Raw genomic sequence first — 22,648 nt, 5'->3', positions numbered from 1 at the left:
ATGTGAAAACTATGGCTAAAGTGAGATTTAAATAGACACAATGCATCAGGTTTTCTTACTGTTGTAAATTTGCATATGTTTAACCTTATAATTATTGGACTACGATTAGTGATTGCAATCTCCAGCACTCACATGACATTCAGAAAGGTATATCATTTAACTTTTCCCAAATTTTCTTAATATGTTTGAATATTTACAGTTCGTCGTTGCAAAGCATTTTAAAATTACTACTTTTGTTTTTACTTCTTTATAACTTTATTTCTTCTGTTTCATTTGTTTCCTGTTCAGTAACGGAAGTGTGTATTTAAACTAGAAGATTATGAAGAAAGTTTCACAGCGTCACATCTTACAAACACTATGCCATAGGACTGTTTGTTAAATTTCGAGCAAAGCTACTCGAGGGTTATCTGCGCTAGACGTCCCTAATTTTGAAATGATAGACTAGAGGGAAAGCAGCTAGTAAACACCACCAACAATCAGTTCTTGGACTACTTTTTGTGAACAAATAGTGGGCTTAGTTATCACACTATAATGACCCAACTACTGAAAGGACGAGGTTCGATCCCACAACCCTCAGATATGAAGTCGTGCGCCTTAACCATAAGGCTGTATGATATAGGAAAATAAAATAGCACAGGAGTGTTAAAGACATCATACGGATACAAAGTTGTCACATGCTGTCTATAGGGGAACCACTACCATTTTATTTACATGTTATGCAAAGGCTTGTTTTTTGTGTGTGTTTTGAATGAACCCGGCATAGCCAAGCGTGTTGTGTTCGACTCGTAATCCGAGGGTCGCGGGTTCGAATCCAGGTCTCACCAAACATGCTCGCTCTTTCAGCCGTGGGGGCGTTATAATGTGACGGTCAATCCCACTATTCGTTGGCTAGCACATATAGCCCTCGAGTAGCTTTGTGCGAAATTCAAAACAAAATTGGATGCGAACCCGCGACCCTCAGATTACGAGTCGCACGCCTTAACACACTTGGCCATGCAAAGGCATAAATTAGTTTGTCGGTCGCAATGCAGCTCATTCAGCCAACATTAAACTCTGGGTTAAGCTAAGTTGGTGGTGTTAGTATTATACCTAATAGCTTTTGGTTAACGCTAAATTCTTAGAGTAAATATTTTATCCCATTCTTCTGAATTAGAAAGTGTTCGTGTGGTTCATGTTTCAACTACCACTATGTGTAAAACCGAGTTCACAAAGTACATGTTTTAACTCATTCTTCAGGGTTAGACTAGATTCGTGGTGTTCATGTTTCAGCCCACTCCTCTGGATCAGATTGAGTTCGTGAATCTTATGTTTTACCCAACTCCTTTAGAGTAAGTTTAGTTCATAGAGTACATGTTACAGCTGACTCCTCCGAATTAGACTGAGTTTCTGAAGCAAAAATTATACTTATTCTTAGGGTTGGGACAAGATTCACAATATGTAATATCTTTACTGAGTAAGAATATGTCAGATCAAAATGGAAGACTTCCTCGAACATTACTTAAAGGATTGTGTTAATTTTACATGAATAATATTGTTATTGTTTAAATGTTGCATTCAATACAATTGTTAAGTTAAACGAATATAAAATTTACTCCAGTATTCTATTTGCTACGAGTCTGTCGAGATGTGTTAGGTTAATGACGATAAGCTAGAGCCATATAGTCCATTGCTGCTTTATGTGAATTATAATACAGTACATTACTGTCTGGTTAGCTTGAAAAACAGAAATGTGGAAAATTAAAACGATAATTCATTCACTTAGTACAATTTAAGCTTAAGTATAAGACGATAAGGTAAATAATATTCCTATGTATTTAATTGTATCAAAGAAGTCAAGAAACCCGAACAAGAAAATAAGTGCTTTAAATTAAACAATATATGAGGTTCTTAATATAATAATTGGTCGAAAAATGCATAACAACGGATAACAATCGAATGACAGGATGTCCAAAACAGGTCTCTTTCACACAGGTTACATCGTTAATTATGTTTGTTCATATAGACTATAGCTACAGTGTTGTGTTTGTCTGACCATTTAGAATACAAAACACTTTGAATTAGTGATAATATTATTTTAACAAAAAAATATCTCATTAGAAAAAAATATTAAAAAGCTACTTTTCAGTGGATAATTCAATTTATATCTGAATGCTGTTTAACTACTTCACTTTCATAACAAAAATAAACTATAAATAATCTTAAATTATTCATAAACTTAATTTCTTTCTGTGTTTGTTAATTAGATGATAAAATATTATGTATTAACCATTTCTATGGTGAGTAAATTTATTTTCCTGACATTGTTTATTAATTTGATTTAATAACGGTAGATGGCAGGTTTTCCAAATCTACATATTAGTAACCATTTTAAAATAACGTGCTGGTATCTTGATTCTTATGAGGTTACCCACTTTGCCTAAAGTTCTCTATTAGTTTTTCATTGTATTTCCTTGTAGGATTGATTGCCTGATTGAATACCTTTTCTACCATTGTTATTACTATCCAAGGTTGTTATAAGTTCCATCGGTCTGAAAGCAATAATCAAATTCTTTTTTGTTGTTCTTTTTATTGCTTTTGAGTAAACTATTGTCCAAGTGCTTTTTAGCGATCTACTAAGTTCATAAACTCCTTGTTACGGTCAACCGAATAGATATATTTTGTTCTTGTCTAAGTATAGCGATGAATTATAGACTGCTGGCTAAAGTCTTAAGGCCAATGAATATAAAGACAAAATATGCATTTTGTGTTGCTAGACTCAACTACTTATTTCAGTAGAGCTTCAAAAGATGAAAATAATAAAAGAAAAAGAAAAACCTTTTTTAGAATTTAATAGGGAAAATGTGAACACTATGAAATTAGCCTAAATACCAGCTGATCAAAAGTTTAAAACCATACTGAAACGAAGCGTTAATCAGTTAACACGTAACGAAATTTAGTCATTTATGTTCAAGCATTTGCGTTGTCAACATCTCCAACTGACATCTCTTGTGTTACATTGGGTAAAAACATGACAAAGGCCAAAAAGTTGACAGAGTTTGAACGTGGCAGAATTGTCAAGCTGCAAAAGCAAGGTCTCTCTCAAAGTGCCATCGCTGGTAAGATTGGGCGTAGTAGAACTGCTGTTGCAAATTTCTTAAAAGACCCTGAGGGATGCGATACGAGAATTTCAAGTTGTCGGCCCAAGAAAATTTCGCCGGCGTTGAGCAGGAAGATTCGACGGGTTGTCCGACATGACACCAGCCGATCGTTGAACCAGATTAAGGCCCTTAAGGACACAAAATGCAGCTCAAGAACAATAAGACGGCATCTACGAGAGAAAGGCTTTAAAAACCGTAAACGTCTTCAAAGGCCACGTCTCTTTCCACACTACAAAACAGTTCAGTTAAACTTTGTTGGGAAGCTCCAAACACAGAACGTAGAAAAGTGGAAGAAGGTTTTGTTCTTTAATGAGAAAAGATTTAACCTGGATGATCCAGATGGCTTCCAACGTTACTGGCACGATAAGAATATCCCACCGGAGTCATTTTCTACACGACACAGTGGAGGAGCTTCCATCATGACCTGTGGTGCTTTCTCCTTCTATGAAACAATATAGCTTCAGGTTATACAGGGGCGTCAAATAGCAGCTGGTTACATTGACATGTTGGAGAGAGCATCCTTATTGACTGAAGGCCCTCGCTTGTGTGGAAATGACTGGATGTTTCAGCAGGACAACGCTACAATCCACAATGTCTGCAGAGCAAAGGACTTTTTCATGGCGAATAACATGATTCTTTTGGACCATCCAGTATATTTGCCCGAACTGAACCCCATTGAAGATGTGTGGGGGTAGATGGCAAGGGAAGTCTATAGAAATGGACGTTAATTTCAAACAGTGCATGATCTTCGTGAAGCCATCTTCACCACTTGGAATAACATTCCAGCCAGCCTTCTGCAAACGCTTATATCGACCATGCCAAAACGAATGTTTGAAGTTATTCGCAATGACGGTCGTGCAACTCACTACTGAGACATCTTGTTGGGCATTTCCTACCCTGTTTAGGACTTCTTTTTGGTGTGGTTTTAAACTTTTGACCAGCTAGTATTTAGGTTAATTTTATAATGTTCACATTTTCCCTATTAAATGTTAAAAAAGTTTTTATTTTTATTTTCCCTTTTTTTATTTTCATCTTTCAAAGCTCTACTCAAATGAGTGGTTGAGTCTAACAACGCAAAGTATATATTTTTTCTTTATGTTCATTGGCCTTAAGATTTTGGCCAGCAGTGTATTAGATGTTATACTTACATTCCAAAGAAACTACACCTCAGAGAGCCACTTTATTTCGGTTGTACACGTTTGTCAAGGATTACAGTTGTTAGGAAAATCGGCTATTGTCTATAGTAATCTAACTAATATCACTGATTTGTGTTTGTAAATGTTTATCTGCTTGTTTTAATATCATTTTTATCGCTAACAGAATTTTGAAACAAACTAATTACAATATTTTAGAGCTGTATGTATTAATATACGGTGTATGCAGACTTTTTTACAAAAATACATAAGCGGCTACCCGCACTAGCCGTCGCTAATTTTGAACTATTTTACAAGAGGAATGGTAGTGAAACAAAAGCATTCACCGATAAGTTTTGGGCTACCTTCGACGAATAGTTGAATTTAAGTGTTTCTCTAATAACGCACTCACTCTTTAAAATGTGGGGCGTGATTTTGCGGCAATGGGACGCTTACCGTTGATCCTTGAATTCACAGTAAAACAAAATACCTACCACGCCACGCCTCTTCACTAACTGACTATAGTTCTTTAACAAGAACATAGTAGCTGATACACAGTTGAAAGTGTTTCCAATAGTCTAATTTAAGGAACTATACTAAACAGTTAACGAACTAAGCAATGAACCAGGGGGTCTGTTTATGTCCCCACAGCGGGCTACGTGGGTAGTTAAAATACTGTGATTTGTATTCCAAACAAAATTGTTTTTTTTGTCCTATCACACAAAATGTTAAGATATACGAAATTCTTACTAGTTTTTAAAATACGTATAAAAAACAGAACTACTAAGTTCAGAAAATAAGGCATTTATCAAATCAGCAAGTCCACTGCGATCCAGGCGCAGATGTTTCCTCTCTGTACATATAAATATTAATACATTATTGATGACGAGAAACCCACTTGAAATAAAAATTTGTCTCAGAGCGCCTGGTATGATAATTTTATTTTGCTTTTGTTAACCTTAAAATGACTTAGGAAGGTCGAAACGTTGTTCTCTCCTTATCAATAAAAGTGTTAATACCCATACCAGCCGTTCTGATATGCATGTAAATATTAATACATATTTCTTAAAATACGTTTGTTTCAAACTTAGTAGTTTCGCAGTTCGTCAAGTAACGCAGTTCTAAATTGTTTTTTGGTTTGTTTTTGAATTTCGCACAAAGCTACTCGAGGGCTATCTGTGCTAGCCGTCCCTAATTTAGCAGTGTAAGACTATAGGGAATGCAGCTAGTCATCACCACCCACCGCAAACTCTTGGGCTACTCTTTCACCAACGAATAGTGGGATTGACCGTCACATTATACGCCCCCACGGCTGGGAGGGCGAGCATGTTTAGTGCGACGCGGGCGCGAACTCGCGACCCTCGGATTACGAGTCGCACGCCTTACGCGCTTGGCCATGCCAGGCCAGAGTCCTAAATAATCACGAACCTTTACCATGTTTTTATGATTTATAGTTTTTCAAGTATTTTATCTTTTAGCGATTGTAGTAGTAAGGCCGAGTTTTAAAATTATATTTCTGTTGTTTAAGTGTTGCCATGCGAATCCACATAATGTCAGCGGTTGGACGTTTTGGTTTTTCTTTTATTTACGCCGGTTTTCTTTCATATTTGTCAGGCTGAATTGGATTTTTATGCAAAAATAGAATAAGAGGAAACAAAGAAAAGTCTGCCAATGAACCACCGGTATGAATAATGTCAGTTTCTTACACGTAAAGCAGTCTTTCTCGATTGGTTGCACGGATCGCTTAGCAACCGTGGAAATACCCTTAGATCAGGTTGTGTGTACCTCAGAAGTACTCAGTCGAGTACACTTATGCTCTTTTATGTTCAGTCTCAGCTGATGCTCACGTTCCGGTAGTTCAGCGGAGTATGGAGTAATGTGTTTATCAATATTGTCACACGATCTTTCGTGAGTAACTGTAATCAATGCATTATGGTCTGTGATATCATTTAAAGTGTTATACTATCGTTACAACATTCGCTGTTAACACTCGTGTTTATTAGCAAGGTGTGTGGACGTCGGAATTAATCGCTAAACACTAACACGTGGATATTTTTGTGTAAGATGCGCGAGAGTCCCGACTTGCCCACCTAGTGGCCGTTACAGCGTTAACCCGAGGACGCCTTAAAAGTCTGTCTTCGTGCAAGAATCATGAAGTGTAAGGTTTAGTTTATATTATCTATTGAATAAGAAATAAGAAATATTACATTTCGAGCGTTCGTATTCCGAGTTTTCTTTACAACCCATAAAAATGTTTAATTTTACTTTGAATGTGTGGCTTTCGTGCCTCACCTGTCACTGATTAAAGTCCAAAATGTTTGTGGAATATGCGTATGATGCATCACATTTATATATATATATATATATCGCAGGTGAATAAGGTCATTCTAAACTAACATCTTTCATTCAAATCTATGTTTTTGTTTTTAATGTGAATTATTTAGATAGAGTTTGTTTGTTTGTTCGGAATTAAGCACAAAGTTATCTGTGCTCTACCCACCATGCATATCGAAACCCAGTTTATAGCGCTGTGAATCCGCAGACATATCGCTGTGCCACTGGGGGCATCTAGATAGAGAGTGTTGTTACAAAAATGTGTACTCTAAGAGTTCTATCACCTTTGGACCAGCCTCTATACAGAGTTAAGAACCCACACAAACAAGATAATGCATTTTTTCAACTATCCACTTTCGAAACCTCATAAAATTACAATTATCGTAATTTATTCTGTCGAAGTGTCAAAATGTCATGACTTAGATTTCGAGATGAACTAGCTTGAAATATCATAAATATATATAACACGAAAAAAATGATTTTTCTATCACTTCGTATGCGTACATTATACATTAGTAAATAAACCTCAATTTTTTGAAACAAAAAAAACAAAGAGTAACAAAAAGACACTCATCAAGTATACGACACCCATTTCAGAGTAGAAGTTACTGGTACGAGTGTGTTTTCTTATAGCAAAATCACATCGAGTTAGGTACTGTGTCCACTGAGAGGAATCGAACCCCTGATTGTAAATCCGAAAACTACTAGTAGGGACACAAATGTGCATTTATAGATATTTTTGGGTAGTAATTGCCCCCCGCTAGTACAGCGGTATGTTTCCGGATTTACAACGCTAACATCAGGGGTTCGATTCCCCTCGGTGGGCTGAGCAGATAGCCCTTTGTGGCTTTGCTATACGAAAAACACACAAACACACACAGGTTAGTAATTATAAGTCATTTTTGTAAGTATGTTTATTTGCTTATCAATTTAATATTTATCGAAAAATTGTCTTGTTTTTGTCCCAAATTAAGCTACAAATAATAGACAACTACGTAAAGAACACTTTCGTTATTATTGTATTCTTTACTGGTGTTAAAACACTAGTGTTACTAGCTGCATAGGGGGCTCGTAAACATTTTCAATGTAATGCCATATGTAGCACTAAAACCTAAACTGGCCAGTTTCACAAATCTTTAGGGTGGTCCTTGAAAAGCCCTCTAGCGTTTTGCGGGAGAATCAACATCCATCAAAGTCGGGTATAAAAAATGGACTTTTTCAATGTGTAATAAAAGCGCACCTGATTTCATTTTGTTTCTTAACGTATTTCTACGTTGTGTTTTAACATCGTAGTTACATTATGCTTTTGATATTCTCAGTTTATTACAAAAAAGATATTTATTGCTTTTTGAGAGTTGGCGTATTTGACTTGGTTTGTTTTTATGGATAGGAGAGGAGCTCTAACTATTCAAACAGAAAACTATATATAAAACAAGAATAGCAATACGTTTATCCTGTAGATGCAAATAACAAAACACTGTAATATCAAACTATTCATTTGTTTTTCTCTTCTCTATTAATACCTGCTACCGGTTTCGTGACTTCAGAGGTCACTGTTGATAGGCCCGACATGGCCAGGTGGTTAAAGCACTCCACTAGTAAACTGAGGGTCATGAGTTCGAATCCCCGTCACACCAAAGGTGCCTGCCCTTTCAGCCGTGACGGTCAATTCCACTATTCGTTGGGGAAAGAGTAGCCCAAGAGTTGGCGGTGGGTGATGCCTTCCTCCTAATCTTACGCTGCTAAATTAGGGACGGCTAGCGCAAATAGCTTTTGAGTAGCTTTGCGCGAGATTCAAAACAAAACAAACCACTGTTGAGTAAAATGTTTTAGTGAAAATCTATAACAAACACATTTTTTTCAATGAAATATAAATAATCCAAATTAAATATATATATTCTCTAAGTGTACAAACATACAATACAGTCCATGTATATACAAAGCATATGAAAAAAGCTGAAATAAAAATAAAATCAGTTGAATGTTATCCAATATACTTGTATTTTTAAATTAAAATATTACTTTAATTCTACGTTATCCAGCCTTTACAGAATTACAGTTTCATACCTCTGACTTGCGTTATTATATTTCTATAAGTTTTAGTAACAGTTTTCACGGTTTCAAGTTCCTACTAACTTTACACCACCAGTTAATTTTGCTCTCTTTCTATTGTTTATGCTCCCCAATAGCATAGCGGTATGTCTGCGGACTCGCGCTGCTAGAAACCTGGTTTGGATACCCGTGATAGATAGAGCACAGATAGCCGCTTTGTGCTCAATTCCAAACAAACTACCGTTTATTTAAAGTTGCGCCAAAAACAATGATGAAATATTTCTCGAAAAATAATAGTTTATGTTTTATATTACATCTCCAAAAAATAAAACATGAAAATATGATTCTATTAGAATTTAATTTGTTTTTCAAAATACATTCATTAAAAGGCTTGCTGGCATGTAACGGGCTTTCTTTTTCGGGACATCTATCAAGGAATGTTTATAAAGGTGTCATTAACCTTAAGACGTCTGTTTCATCAACATAGAATTCACTGCACATTACACATTCTAAAAGATATATTACGCTCTTAGATTTGTACATTTGGAAAATACGTGTATTTAATTTAATTTATTTATGTTTAGTTAAGAAAATGGTATTTGAACATCTTTGCTACAGTTTTTCAACAAAATTAGATCCTGAAGTGTGACCTTTGAAGTCGCAAAAATGGTCTAAAAAATTGATAAAGAAATAATAAAATAGAATAGTCTGATATTTCAGTGTTTGTTATATACTGTATATCATTATTTTTATAAGTTATTAAACTGTTTTTAAACAGAAAAATTATAAAAGTGGCTTTTGAAAAAAATTGAGACTGTAAGTGTATTGGTACTTTTTGCAGCATAGAAGCAACAATGAATTGACTTATTATTGTTCTTGTAAGGGTAAAATTCTTAGTTTGATCCGTGCAGTTGACGCAGGTCAGACAACCTGCGTCAACTGCACGAATCAAACTAAGAAGTTGCCCATTGCGCAACTAAAGCCTAAACAAAGACATTCGTAGTGGCGAGAAACCTACTTGAAGTAAAAATGTATCTTAGGACGGCTGGTATTGGTATTATCACTTTTACCAGCTGTCCTGAGATATAAACAAGACATTCTGTATTCTGTTTGTGAAAAACTAGCAACTTAAGGTTAGATTCATTGTAACTAAAGGTTTGCACTGTTTACTAGCATTTACTACGAAAATTATAACATAAATATAAGTTTGTCTTAAATTGGAAGTTTTGATTATTGGTCAGATAAATTTCTCTCATTTACTAAAGTAACTTTTATCAGGGTAGATTTGTGTGTAATTTTCTATAGCAAAGCCAGATTGGGCTATCTGCTGAGTCCACCGAGGAGATTCGAATCCCTGATTTTTGCGTTGTAAATCCGTAGATTTACCGATGTACCAGTGGGGGACTATCAGGGTAGAAAAGAAGTTTCTAACAAATTATATCATACAGTCTGTTTCTATGATATCGTTTAACTACACCCTCATAACTGGAAACTGATCAGTATGACCTTTTGGTTTGGCCGATGTTATCAAAGGAGGGTGTAACTCTTAGGTTAGCATGGGACCTGAAATTTCTTTCGTATAAAGATTGATTATTTCAGTACTTTTAATTTGTAAAGAAATTTGTCCACTGTTGTAACACTTCAGAAATTATTTTTCTTATTACAATAAGTTAATTATTCTATAACTATACATTTACTACAGCAAAAATTATATCGCGCGTTTAATTTCAAGTTTCACTTAAAATGATTTGGTGTGAATTTCGCGCAAAGCTACGAGAGAGCTATCTGCGTTAGCCGTCCCTCATTTAGCAGTGGAAGATTAGATTTGAAACACTTGGAGACAGGTTTTTAACTATTGTTTTTTAGTTTAATTATTGTGTTTGCTGACTCAAAGGACCGAGCGTGGCCCAATAATTAGTGTGTCGGACTGTAGAATCTTCAGAACATCCTGTTACGCACTTTGAGGGAGTTTATTTGTTTGGGATTAAGTACAAAGCTACACAATATCAAATCTCACTATTTGGTTTGGCAAGAATAACCGAAGGATTCGCAGTGGGTGGTGCTAACTAGTTGTCTTCCATTTCAAAATGAAATTTATGGACAGTTGGAGCGTTAATTGCGTAACAGTTTTCGAAATCCAACAAAACAAAGACACCATAGATTAAACGTAATATGTTCATAGCAAACTAAACTTAGATTTGTTTATTTGTTCTAGAATTTTGCGCAAAGTTATACGAGGGCTATTTGCGCTAGCTGTCCCTAATTTAGCAGTGCAAGACTAGAGGAAAGGCAGTTAGTCATCACCATACACCGCCAATTTATGGGCTGCTCTTTTACCCACGAATAGTGGGATTCATCGTCACGTAGTACCGCCCCCACGGCTGAAAGGACGAACGTGTTTGGTGTGACGGGGATTCGAACCCGCGATCTACGATTGTAAGTTGAGCTCCCAACCCACCTGCGACCCTCAGATTACGAATCGAGCGTTCTAAATATGTTTTTTCCTACATTTATTTTTATAAAAAACATTATCTTTACTCTATATTTAATATGAAAAATTTTACATACGAAAGAACAAAAACATTAGAAAATATGGAGCAAACAACTATAATGTGGCTACAATAATTATAAGACAATTACGAGTACCGCTTTCAAAGTATAAAAAATAAGATGTTTCAGTATTTCATATAACCCTGTGATGAAAGTCTGTGTACGTGGGATGTGCTACATATGAGTTTTCATAATATATTTCTTACTGGCTGATAATTCAATCTAAGTTGACATTTACACGTTAAAGTGAAGCTCCATTTTTATTTTGTTTTCTGTTGAAACTAACATGGTGAGTAAAGTGATATCTGTAAGAGAGGAAATTATTGTAGTATATTTTTCATGACTTAACTTGCAACAAAAATCTCTGATTAGATTTCAAACATTCGAAATAAACCGCTGTGTGTTATATTTAAAGTGAATGAAACTGATTATTTGATACCACTTAGAAATTCCTCATTGAATTAAACTACACAAAGTTCCAAATTTATAGGGAGAATATACATATAAAGAATGTTCATCCGAAACGCTGCTTAATTTAATTTATTTAAACAGGACGTTTTCTAATTTATAGCCCAACAGGGGGACGTGAACTTCATAACGGTTATGAACTCACTCTGTTAGGAATACTATGTGCCCCACCTAACGGTTAAATGAGTTATACATTAAGTAACCGTTTATTCTTCACTGCAGTTCCACAACGTAAAGCCGTAATTTGTGTATATACTGTAAACGATATACTGTAAACGCGTGTCAAGGAAATCATGATCTTATAACTAAAATAGATTCCGATGATTTGATGTCTATTACATTACCTATTTGGAACGTTAAATCATATAAACTGCTCGATTTTAACGATTGGGATTATTTTCGCAGAATATACACGCTATTCGTCAATCTAGAATTTAAAAAAAACATACTCCATACTTGGACAGAGAAGGCAGAAGTTGCTAATCTAATCTCGTGAGAGAATTAAATTTACTAACCCAGTGAAGCATCGAATTTCCTTGTACTTCAGGTGGTATAAATGAATAATTTACTGTCTAGCGGTCAGTTTTTCTCATAGTAATAGCTCGTCCGTATTTCGTAGAAAACATTGTTTGTACTGTACAGGCTAGAAAAATAATTCAATTAATGTTCGACAGATTTTTTTTTACTTTTCAAAGATGTCTTCCTAAAAACATATGTAATAATAGTTGTAGGTAATTCAGCGTTTTTCTGTTTTTCATTACACTTCCTAGACGTGAAGTGTTTCCTTGTTTCTCCAGTATTGTTTTGTTTTATACCACGTGATTTATTTACTTGTTCTCTAGATGAAAAAACGTTTAATGATATTCTCAGATTCAGACTCTAGCTGAGCTTCTCTCCTCCCTGAAGTAGCTCATAACACAAAAACTATGTTTCTATATTAACTGTGTTCTGCATAACATAGAGTCCACTGTGTAATATTGTACTGAAGAACGAACAAAACAAACAAACCCTAGCTAGTGAGTCCCGAGATGGTGTTGAACGAAAACTCTCTGGTCGTTAGGATAGATTTGTTTGCGTGGAATTAAACACAAAGGTACACAAAGGGCTATCTATGCTCTGTCCACCACGGGTATCGAAAACCTATTTTAAACGGTGTGAATCCGCAGACATTTCGCTATGCCACTGGAGGGGGGAGTATGATAGATTTGAGATGCTGTGTTTTACACACTTTTGACTTGAAATGTGTATAAGTGAGTAATTATAATGGGTGTGGTAAAAAGTACAGTTAAATATAATTTTGTTTCTTTTGTTAAGCTTGTTATGTTTCAAAGGCATTCTTTGAAAATCATGCAAAAGTTCATATGAACGTGTAGATTCTTTCAATTCAGCCATGGCTGTGAAAACGGGTAAAAAAAAACAGTATCATTGGAGGCTCGGTAACAAAAAAATTACGATATGGAAAACGTAAAATCACATAATATAAATCATGATTTTGTTAGTTAAACTCGAAACATAGAAGTTTTTATAGTTTTTGTTCCTGGTTTTACGACATTTTTCTACAAGGATGGTTGTTGTAACCTTCTGTGTCAACAAGTTGTTTACAACATGTAGACAGCAACACCAATGAGACCTAGCCACGGGCTAACTACCACCATTAGTCTTTAGTAACCTTTACGTTTTGAAGATAATTCCATTAAAAATCCTTTATAAACTCAAGATTTGACTGTTTCTTTACTTCATGGTTACCAAGACTCGTAATTGATATACCATTAACGTTTAAAGGAAACTCGCAGATACACGTAAACAAACAAGCTACAAATCAAACCAACCGACCAATATAAAGACGAGGGTCATTGATTATCTGTAATATCGAACAAACTGAGAAAGAAATAATAAAACCACTTCACTACATCCTACCCCCTCACAATAGACACCCTGAGCGCTTGATAAAAACAAGATTAATCGGGAATGATTTACAGACATACAACCGTATTTTTCTTACGTCAAAAGTTTTGCTAAAACATTCAGAAAAAAATATAAAACACATGAAAGATATTCAGGAATTATAAAACAATAGGATAACAACTAACACACACCAAACTTAATAAAGATCTAATGTATAGAAAAAACAATTACAACATCCCCAACTAACACATAACTTAATAAAGGTCCAATGTAGAGAAGAAACAATTACAACATCCCCAACTAACACATAACTTAATAAAGATCCAATGTAGAGAAGAAACAATTACAACATCCCCAACTAACACGTAACTTAATAAAGATCTAATGTAGAGAAGAAACAATTACAACATCCCCAACTAACACATAACTTAATAAAGGTCCAATGTAGAGAAGAAACAATTACAACATCCCCAACTAACACATAACTTAATAAAGGTCTAATGTAGAGAAAAAACAATTACAACATCCCCAACTAACACATAACTTAATAAAGGTCCAATGTAGAGAAGAAACAATTACAACATCCCCAACTAACACATAACTTAATAAAGATCTAATGTAGAGAAAAAACAATTACAACATCCCCAACTAACACATAACTTAATAAAGGTCCAATGTAGAGAAGAAACAATTACAACATCCCCAACTAACACATAACTTAATAAAGGTCCAATGTAGAGAAGAAACAATTACAACATCCCCAACTAACACATAACTTAATAAAGGTCCAATGTAGAGAAGAAACAATTACAACATCCCCAACTAACACATAACTTAATAAAGGTCCAATGTAGAGAAGAAACAATTACAACATCCCCAACTAACACATAACTTAATAAAGATCTATTGTAGAGAAGAAACAATTACAACATCACCAACTAACACATAACTTAATAAAGATCTAATGTAGAGAAGAAACAATTACAACATCCCCAACTAACACATAACTTAATAAAGATCTAATGTAGAGAAAAAACAATTACAACATCCCCAACTAACACATAAGTTAATAAAGGTCCAATGTAGAGAAGAAACAATTACAACATCCCCAACTAACACATAACTTAATAAAGATCTAATGTAGAGAAAAAACAATTACAACATCCCCAACTAACACATAACTTAATAAAGATCTAATGTAGAGAAAAAACAATTACAACATCCCCAACTAACACTAACAATAAAGGTCCAATGTAGAGAAGAAACAATTACAACATCCCCAACTAACACATAACTTAATAAAGATCTAATGTAGAGAAGAAACAATTACAACATCTCCAACTAACATACATCAAACTTAATATCAATGTAATGTAGAGAAGAAACAATTACAACATTCCTCTTGAATGTGGACTCGAATACACCGAAGAAACAACACAAAGAAATTAGAATATAAGAGCATAATAAACATCCAGCACTCTGTAACACTAGACTACCTACATTATTTCTCCATGTTAGAAAAGAGCATAATATGTCTATAACACTGTAATACCAATCTGTCTACATTATTCACCATGTTATAGAATAACTTAATAGGCCTACAACACGATAATACCAATTTATTTACATTATTCATCATGTTATAGAAGAACATAACAGACCTACAGCTCTGTAATTCAAACTATCTTGTTTCATTATCTAGACGCTAAATAATAACTTTATTGTAAAAACGTTTAAGTTATAAGTAAAAATTGCAGAATTCCCTCCCTACCCACATGTAGTTAATAAAATATATCTTTGTATGTCATGTCGTGACTCGGTACGGGCTGTTAGGTGGGGTGTGGATCGCATGTACAAGCGTGCTGTTCATTGGTCGGTTTTACTTTGAACAATTTCCACTTTAAATCAGAAAAAAAAACGGGGGTTATTTTTAAGTCTTTTCTTTGTAAGGAAATGAATCGAAACTCCCCATAAGTAAGTCATGTGCGATTGTGAGTTGCCTTAAAAGATTAAAATTATTGTCTGATATGTATGTATATATAAACAGTATCAGAGTACCGACCAGTGTAATTAACAAATCGTGCAATACTTACCTGAAAATGCCATTTCAAGTTACCTGGAAGTTCGCTCAGCATTATTCGCACTTTTTACGACTAAATTGAAAAATGCTGGTGTGTGAACCAAAGTTCGCGTGCTTCTCTTTAAAAAGATGGCATATTTAATTTTGTAAAGTTTTGTAAGGTCCAGTGGTTTGACCTTTAGAAATACACATTATTAAGGACTTGTAGCTCATTGCTTCAAACATAAAATACACACAGTTTAATTATGACAAGTCTTTACGCTTCTGCAATATTTTCAATAATGCACCACGTACGTGAGGTAAACATTTTCGTACTAGCCACGTTTGTTACGTTAATATATTTGCTTTTACCACGTAAGTGAGGTAAACGTGTACGTTCTAGTCAGTGTGTGATGTAAACATTTTTATGTTGACCACGTTTGTGAGACAAACACGCTTATGTTGACGAAGTGAGTGAGATTTGTTTTTTCTTTCTGGAACTAGTGTTTGTGTTGTTTACATGCCTGCGGCAAACATGTTTGTGATCTAGATAAATGTTTAGAATGTTTGTTTGTGGACTTCTGTTCTTCCAAGAAACAGATATAACCCGAAACTACGTAATTTCAAACATATTTGGTAACAAGGAATGTAGGCCTTCAACGTTTGAGCTCCACTCAGTTGCACAGCGGCATGTCTTCGGATTTCAAACTTTAAAATCCCAGTTTCGATGCCCGTGGTGGGTGGAACACAGATAGTCCAATGTGTAGCTTCGAACTGAGCTACAAACAAACAATCATGTATATCAAGACGGCTGGTATAGGTAGAAACACGTTTACCAGCCATCCTCAGATACATTTTTACTTCAAGTGAGTTTCTCTTCATCGCAAAAAACAAACAATAAACACCAGATAACCTTTATTTACCATGGTAATGGGAAAGTATTACTTAGTAATATATTTTCCTTAAGCTCATTATATATTTTTTTTATTTATTATGAAAATCTATTATCAAGTTAGCAAGCTCCAAACGAATATGTACTATTCAAAATACTTATATTAATGTAATAATAAACAACATAAAGATATCTTTCATTCTGTATATAACTATATTAACATATTTATCCTAAGTTCTTAATGCACTTTCTGAACTCACGTTGCTATTTATCTCAGCATATTTTCTTTAAAAATCTCACACCCGAAACGTTAAAACCATACTTTGAATAAAGCGATAACGATTAGGTTAAAGTTTTCATTTAGATAATGCCGAGTTTCCGAGAAACAACTTCCCACGTGAACAAGTGGACAGACAGCTCTAACTATAATCAATAGCTGTCGGATTTGAAGCCATAGAGTTGGTGAATTCATGCATAAAAATTGAAATTGAGTTTGCTAAGCTTACTGTATCTCAGTTCTAGTATGCTGTGGGAAAATTCGTCACAAACAACAGGGAAAATCAACTAAAGGAAAGTATTTTCCGGTCAACTAGCGTTTAATATCATAATTGTGTATACTTATGAGGCTTTCAACCAACATTTGAAACTATACTTGTGAGGCTTTCTTTCATATGCTGTACGAATCCTCGTACTGAAGGAGACAGTGCGGGATGTACTACGTAACGTGGACAGATCGTTTGGATCATGTACGATTTAAATCCTGTTAGAGCGATAAGCGAGTTTGTTTTCTTTTCCTATCACGATTGGAAAGGATAAAGCGTTTAACTGATCAAAAATTTATCAACATTGTTCGCTTAAAAACAAAGGCTTTTAGTTAACTCACGTGACCAAGCAATATGACACGCCCCCTGTCGGTTTAGTTTTACGACTGTGTACCTATAGTTATTACTTGTTCTCTAATGCGATATTCGATAGTTTTCAATCGGAGAGGTTACCTTGCAGTCTCAGAGATCGGAAGTACTTCCTGTGTTAGGGTTTTAAAAATCCCTGCAGACATCAAATTTTGAGTTTTGCCGTTCTGTACAACTGCGAGTGCAGGAGACGCTACTCGAAACTTTTGTGAGTTATGTTTTGCAGAGTAGTTATTTATCTCAGCAGTACTGTAACTTGTATAGCAAAATTTTTATCCATTTTTTTCTTTCACACTTTGGCATAGTTTTAGCGACATTAAGAAAAGTTTCCGAGGATCATTAGTTCTTACAACTGTATAGTTATTTTACGAACAAAAATCGTCCAAAGCTCTTGTTTACTTTGATATTTTTTGTGCATATATATATATATATATAAACGTCTCAAAACTATTGTTGTATTCACGTTTAGGCAACACTTTAACATTTCCGCGACCTTGTTTATTTTGTTTGTTTGTCGAAACTACGACATTCTTACCTTCTGCTATTGAACTTGGTTTGTGTTTGTACTCTGTACTCATGGCTAAGTTCCCTAGTCTAATTACCGTCCTCGCAAATACTGAGTTACTTATCAGGTAAAAGGCAGTCAGTAAGTCGCACCCTACCATCCACCAATCAAAGTAAGAGATTGATTACCACACTTATGTTACACCTACGGCTTGAAGTATTTTTGACTCAGGGATTCAAGTGTGGCTCACCAGTTCCGAAATTCGAGGCTCTACCACGAGGCCAATCTCTACTCTATTTAATTTAAGCTTGGAACAATCTAGTACCTGGAATGTAGCAATACACCAAGATAAATTAAAAGTAATTGGATTTGGCTGTGAAACAGGTAACAACAATGAAATACGATTTTATGAGAAAAAAAAACAACACTTTTCATTCGAGAGAATACCTGCATCTGAGAAGAAAGTTCTGGTTTGTGGAATAATAACAGTTTTTGCTCGTTTGTTGTGAAGGATAAAGCCACACAAAGAAGTGTTTAAAATGTAGCCACCACAAGTATCGAGCTATGGAGTTTATTTACTCCAGATAAATTACAATGTTACCAGAATGATTAGAATTTATTTCTAGAGTGTACAAAACAGAAATCAGACGTTTATATCAAACAGAAAATAAATGCACTAGGTCTTTACTGGGGCAGTTTCTTTATTTATATATAACTTTATGACTACAACACAGCATATACTTTTATAACTCGGTTCAGTTTCTTTTGAATTACGCGATAGCCGTCTTTAATTTAACACTGAAAGACTAGGGAAAAAGTAACTAGTCATTACCACCCACTGCCATCTCTTGGACTACTCTTTTTACCAACGAATGGTAGGTCTGACCGTCACATTATAACGCCCCTACGGCTCAAAGGGTGAACATATTTGGTGGGACGGGAATGTGAACCCTCAGTCTACAATTGTAAGTTGAGCGCCCAACCCACCTGGCCATGCCAGGGCCTTTAATTATTTATCCACCTCATCATACCGATAACGACGAGACGTTGGTCAGCAGCTACTACAGAAAGCCCAGCTTTGAATAGTTATCTAGCATGTAGACTCGTAGCTATGTAGTTACTTATGTCTCTTGTAGTGTTAATTTTCTAAATTCTGTCCCTAATTTGTGCATATCGCTAGATGGAGCTCTTAAAATGAAAGAACTATAAATCAGAGAGCATTTTATAAGTGTCATTGCAATTTCTAAACTCAAAAATGTTGTCTCTCTCTAGGTTTGATTTATGGATGTTAACATGGTTCCAGCTTAGCCTGTATACTATTTTATGTATATTAATTCATCAAAGACGAAAAGGAACATTTTTGAGGCAACACATTTTGGCAAACCCCATCCTCCCCACCATCTCCTCCCAACTGTTCGTGTTGGAAGAAATGAATAAAAAGATTGTGTCTTCACCAAGATATCCAAGTGACATCTCATGCTGGTTTTTAGTCCATTTGGTAAGCATTCTCCTGATGGGATTCGGCGTCGTTGCTCAAGGTAAGACTTAAATGTTTTAATGTATTTTTGAAGACAGCAATTAGTAAGTGAACTTTGACGTTGAAAATAAAAGAAGTCATACACACGCTTATAACTTATCAAGTAGTTGCATCATAATAATATATTTTGATTCAAGTTAGACTTTACTTACCTTCAATATTATGTTTCGATGACATTTGGCACACGTGTTTCTTTTTTGGCAGTTTTGAAACGTCACGAGAACGTAGTACTTAAGGCAAGATGTCCGATTGTTGCATATTTTCCTAATTCTATTTAATTTCTGAAACAGCAGTTGTTAGTACTGCTTAATGTGAAACATTCCTTGTTAAGGTCAAGTGTTGGTGATTACAGGGCTATAATTGTATACATATTTAAACATTCCTTGTTAAGGTCGAGTAGCGATGACTACAGGATTGTAATTGTATTCATATTTAAATATTCCTTGTTAAGGTCGAGTAGCGGTGACTACAGGGCTATAATTGTATTCTTATTTAAACATTCCTTGTTAAGGTCGAGTAGCGATGACTACAGGATTGTAATTGTATTCATATTTAAACATTCCTTGTTAAGGTCGAGTAGCGGTGACTACAGGGCTATAATTGTATTCTTATTTAAACATTCCTTGTTAAGGTCGAGTAGCGGTGACTACAGGGCTATGATTGTATTTTTATTTAAACATTCTTTGTTAAGGTCGAGTAGCGGTGACTACAGGGCTATAATTGTATTCTTATTTAAACATTCTTTGTTAAGGTCGAGTAGCGGTGACTACAGAGCTATAATTGTATTCTTATTTAAACATTCTTTGTTAAGGTCGAGTAACGGTGACTACAGGGCTATAATTGTATTCTTATTTAAACATTCTTTGTTAAGGTCGAGTAGCGGTGACTACAGGGCTATGATTGTATTTTTATTTAAACATTCTTTGTTAAGGTCGAGTAGCGGTGACTACAGGGCTATGATTGTATTCTTATTTAAACATTCTTTGTTAAGGTCGAGTAGCGGTGACTACAGGGCTATGATTGTATTCTTATTTAAACATTCTTTGTTAAGGTCGAGTAGCGGTGACTACAGGGCTATAATTGTATTCTTATTTAAACATTCTTTGTTAAGGTCGAGTAGCGGTGACTACAGGGCTATAATTGTATACTTATTTAAACATTTTTGGACACATTTTTGTTTGTTTGTAATGAAGCACAATGCTATACATTGGACTATCTGTGATCTGCCCACTAAGGGTATCGAAACCCCGTTTATAATGTTATAAGTCTGGAGAAATACGGCTGTGCCACTGAGGAGGTTTTGTCGTTACTATGAAGAAGTTAAGTATTTTAAAATTCAAATAACAGAGGTAACTATATATGGAATCTCTAAACAGTGAATTGAAGGGATTACTGAACCACGCTCTTGCTCAAAGAGGTTGTTACACGCTCGAAAATTGTGATTTTTAGTAATTTATATCATTTTAAAACTAAATTCACTTTGTTCACTGAGTTAATTTTGAGTTCATTGCAAGACGACTTGCAATATCCAGGCTGACCCTCAACACAGTTCTCAGAAGAAGAGCTGTAACTGGAAGTATGAGTCCCTATCAGATCTACGGATCATCCACGCGCCACTACAGCAAGCGATGATCGCCGGATCCTCACAATTGCTCGTCGAAACTGTAGGATGTCCTCCAGATCGATTGCTTCTGAGTTACGTGCGCAACAACTGATTCGGATTTCACATCAGATCGTTAATTGACGGTTGGTGCAAGCTGGATACAGAGCAAGGCGGATTGTCAAAAAACCTAAACTGACAGCTAGACATCGGAACAACAGGCTGCAGTGGGCTCAGCGATACCGTAATCTGACGATCGCACGCTGGAATCATGTAGTTTTTGCTGAAGAATCCAGATTTCTGCTCTGATGGATGGACACGAGTGTGCAGGTTTCCTGGAGAACAGTTGAATAATGAAAATGTTCAACCAAACGTTGCAAGAGGCTGAGGTTCAGTGCACGTCTGGAATGCATTCTGTTCTGCAGTTATCAACCATTTGGTCATTCTGGATGAAAACGTCATTGGTGCTGTGTATCAGGATATCCTAGATCGCCACTTATTGCTATTTGCTCAGGGTATTTTTCAGGACAATTTCCGGCTACGGCAGAGCAATGATAGGGATTTCTTGCAACAATATGGTGTGTTGGTTTTGAGCAACCACCTGTAAGCCCAGATACCAAACCGATAGAGCATCTCCGGGATGAACTTGCCCTGCAGTCAGGAATAGGAAAGATCCCCTACAACCCCACAGCAGCTATGACAAGCACTGACTGAAGATAGGAATAGAATTACAAATCAAAGACTCGTAACGTTAGTTGATAATATGCCACGCCCCCTAGCTGACATTATTGCAGCACGTGGGGGCCACACACGTTATTGAGTTAAATATTCTGATGTGAATGTAACTGTTACACGTTTACTGAAAGTTTCAGATTAATATTAAATATTTTCACAAAATGAAGGTCTTATTTGTTTTGACTTAGAAGTGAAGGAAAAAAGTCCATTTCTGGTAGTACAGATCTTAAGTTCTGCAGAAATTCCATAAAAAAGACATAATCATGAAATATTACACGAATGTTTATGTTACAAACATACTTATCAATAATGACCGATTGCACACGTTAAAAACACAAGAAAAATAACAAATGAGTGACAAACAAACTCAAAATATCACATGTAAGAACCTCTTTGAGCAACAGTGTATATTGGAATAGTGCATGGACTGGATTTTGTAACCGCACGAGTTTTATACATCATACTTATAAAATGCGTGTTGGATAGTATATATGTATATATATAGCGGTTTTGTTTTTTTTTAAGTTGTAAAGCCATATGAATTTTTCAAGTTGTATAGATGCTTATATATTTAATGCAAATTTAAAACAATGTCTCATAATATAATAACATACGTACTTTAATAAGTATTTTTAATGCTTTTTGTAGTTGTTATACATTCCTTCCTCCTCCTCCTAAGACCGGTAATAGTTTTTCTGCAACTGACTATATTTCCTCTTAGAGTGGCATTTTACTCACTCCACAATGTAAAAAACGTGTCAGTTAACAATTACGAATTAATTATATCAATATACCTTTACCCCACACCTCTATTTCTGATAGAGTTTGTG

The 22,648-nt window shown here is 35.2% G+C and overlaps 1 protein-coding gene across 1 annotated transcript in view; it reads left to right on the top strand.

Moving 5' to 3' along the window:
- The first annotated feature begins 6,052 nt into the window (after positions 1 to 6,052).
- LOC143243978 (protocadherin beta-11-like) overlaps positions 6,053 to 22,648 on the top strand; it is a 56,736-nt gene continuing 40,140 nt past the window's right edge. The window contains exons 1-2 of the mRNA XM_076487886.1: positions 6,053 to 6,428; positions 19,219 to 19,484. Coding sequence (XP_076344001.1) covers positions 19,232 to 19,484 — 253 coding nt within the window. The 5' untranslated portion in view covers positions 6,053 to 6,428; positions 19,219 to 19,231. The remainder of the gene's footprint in view (positions 6,429 to 19,218; positions 19,485 to 22,648) is intronic.

Source organism: Tachypleus tridentatus, chromosome 2 (assembly GCF_004210375.1).
Source record: "Tachypleus tridentatus isolate NWPU-2018 chromosome 2, ASM421037v1, whole genome shotgun sequence".
NCBI lineage: Eukaryota > Metazoa > Arthropoda > Merostomata > Xiphosura > Limulidae > Tachypleus > Tachypleus tridentatus.
Note: the sequence above shows the minus strand (reverse complement) of the source record. Positions and strands in the feature narration are given on the sequence as shown.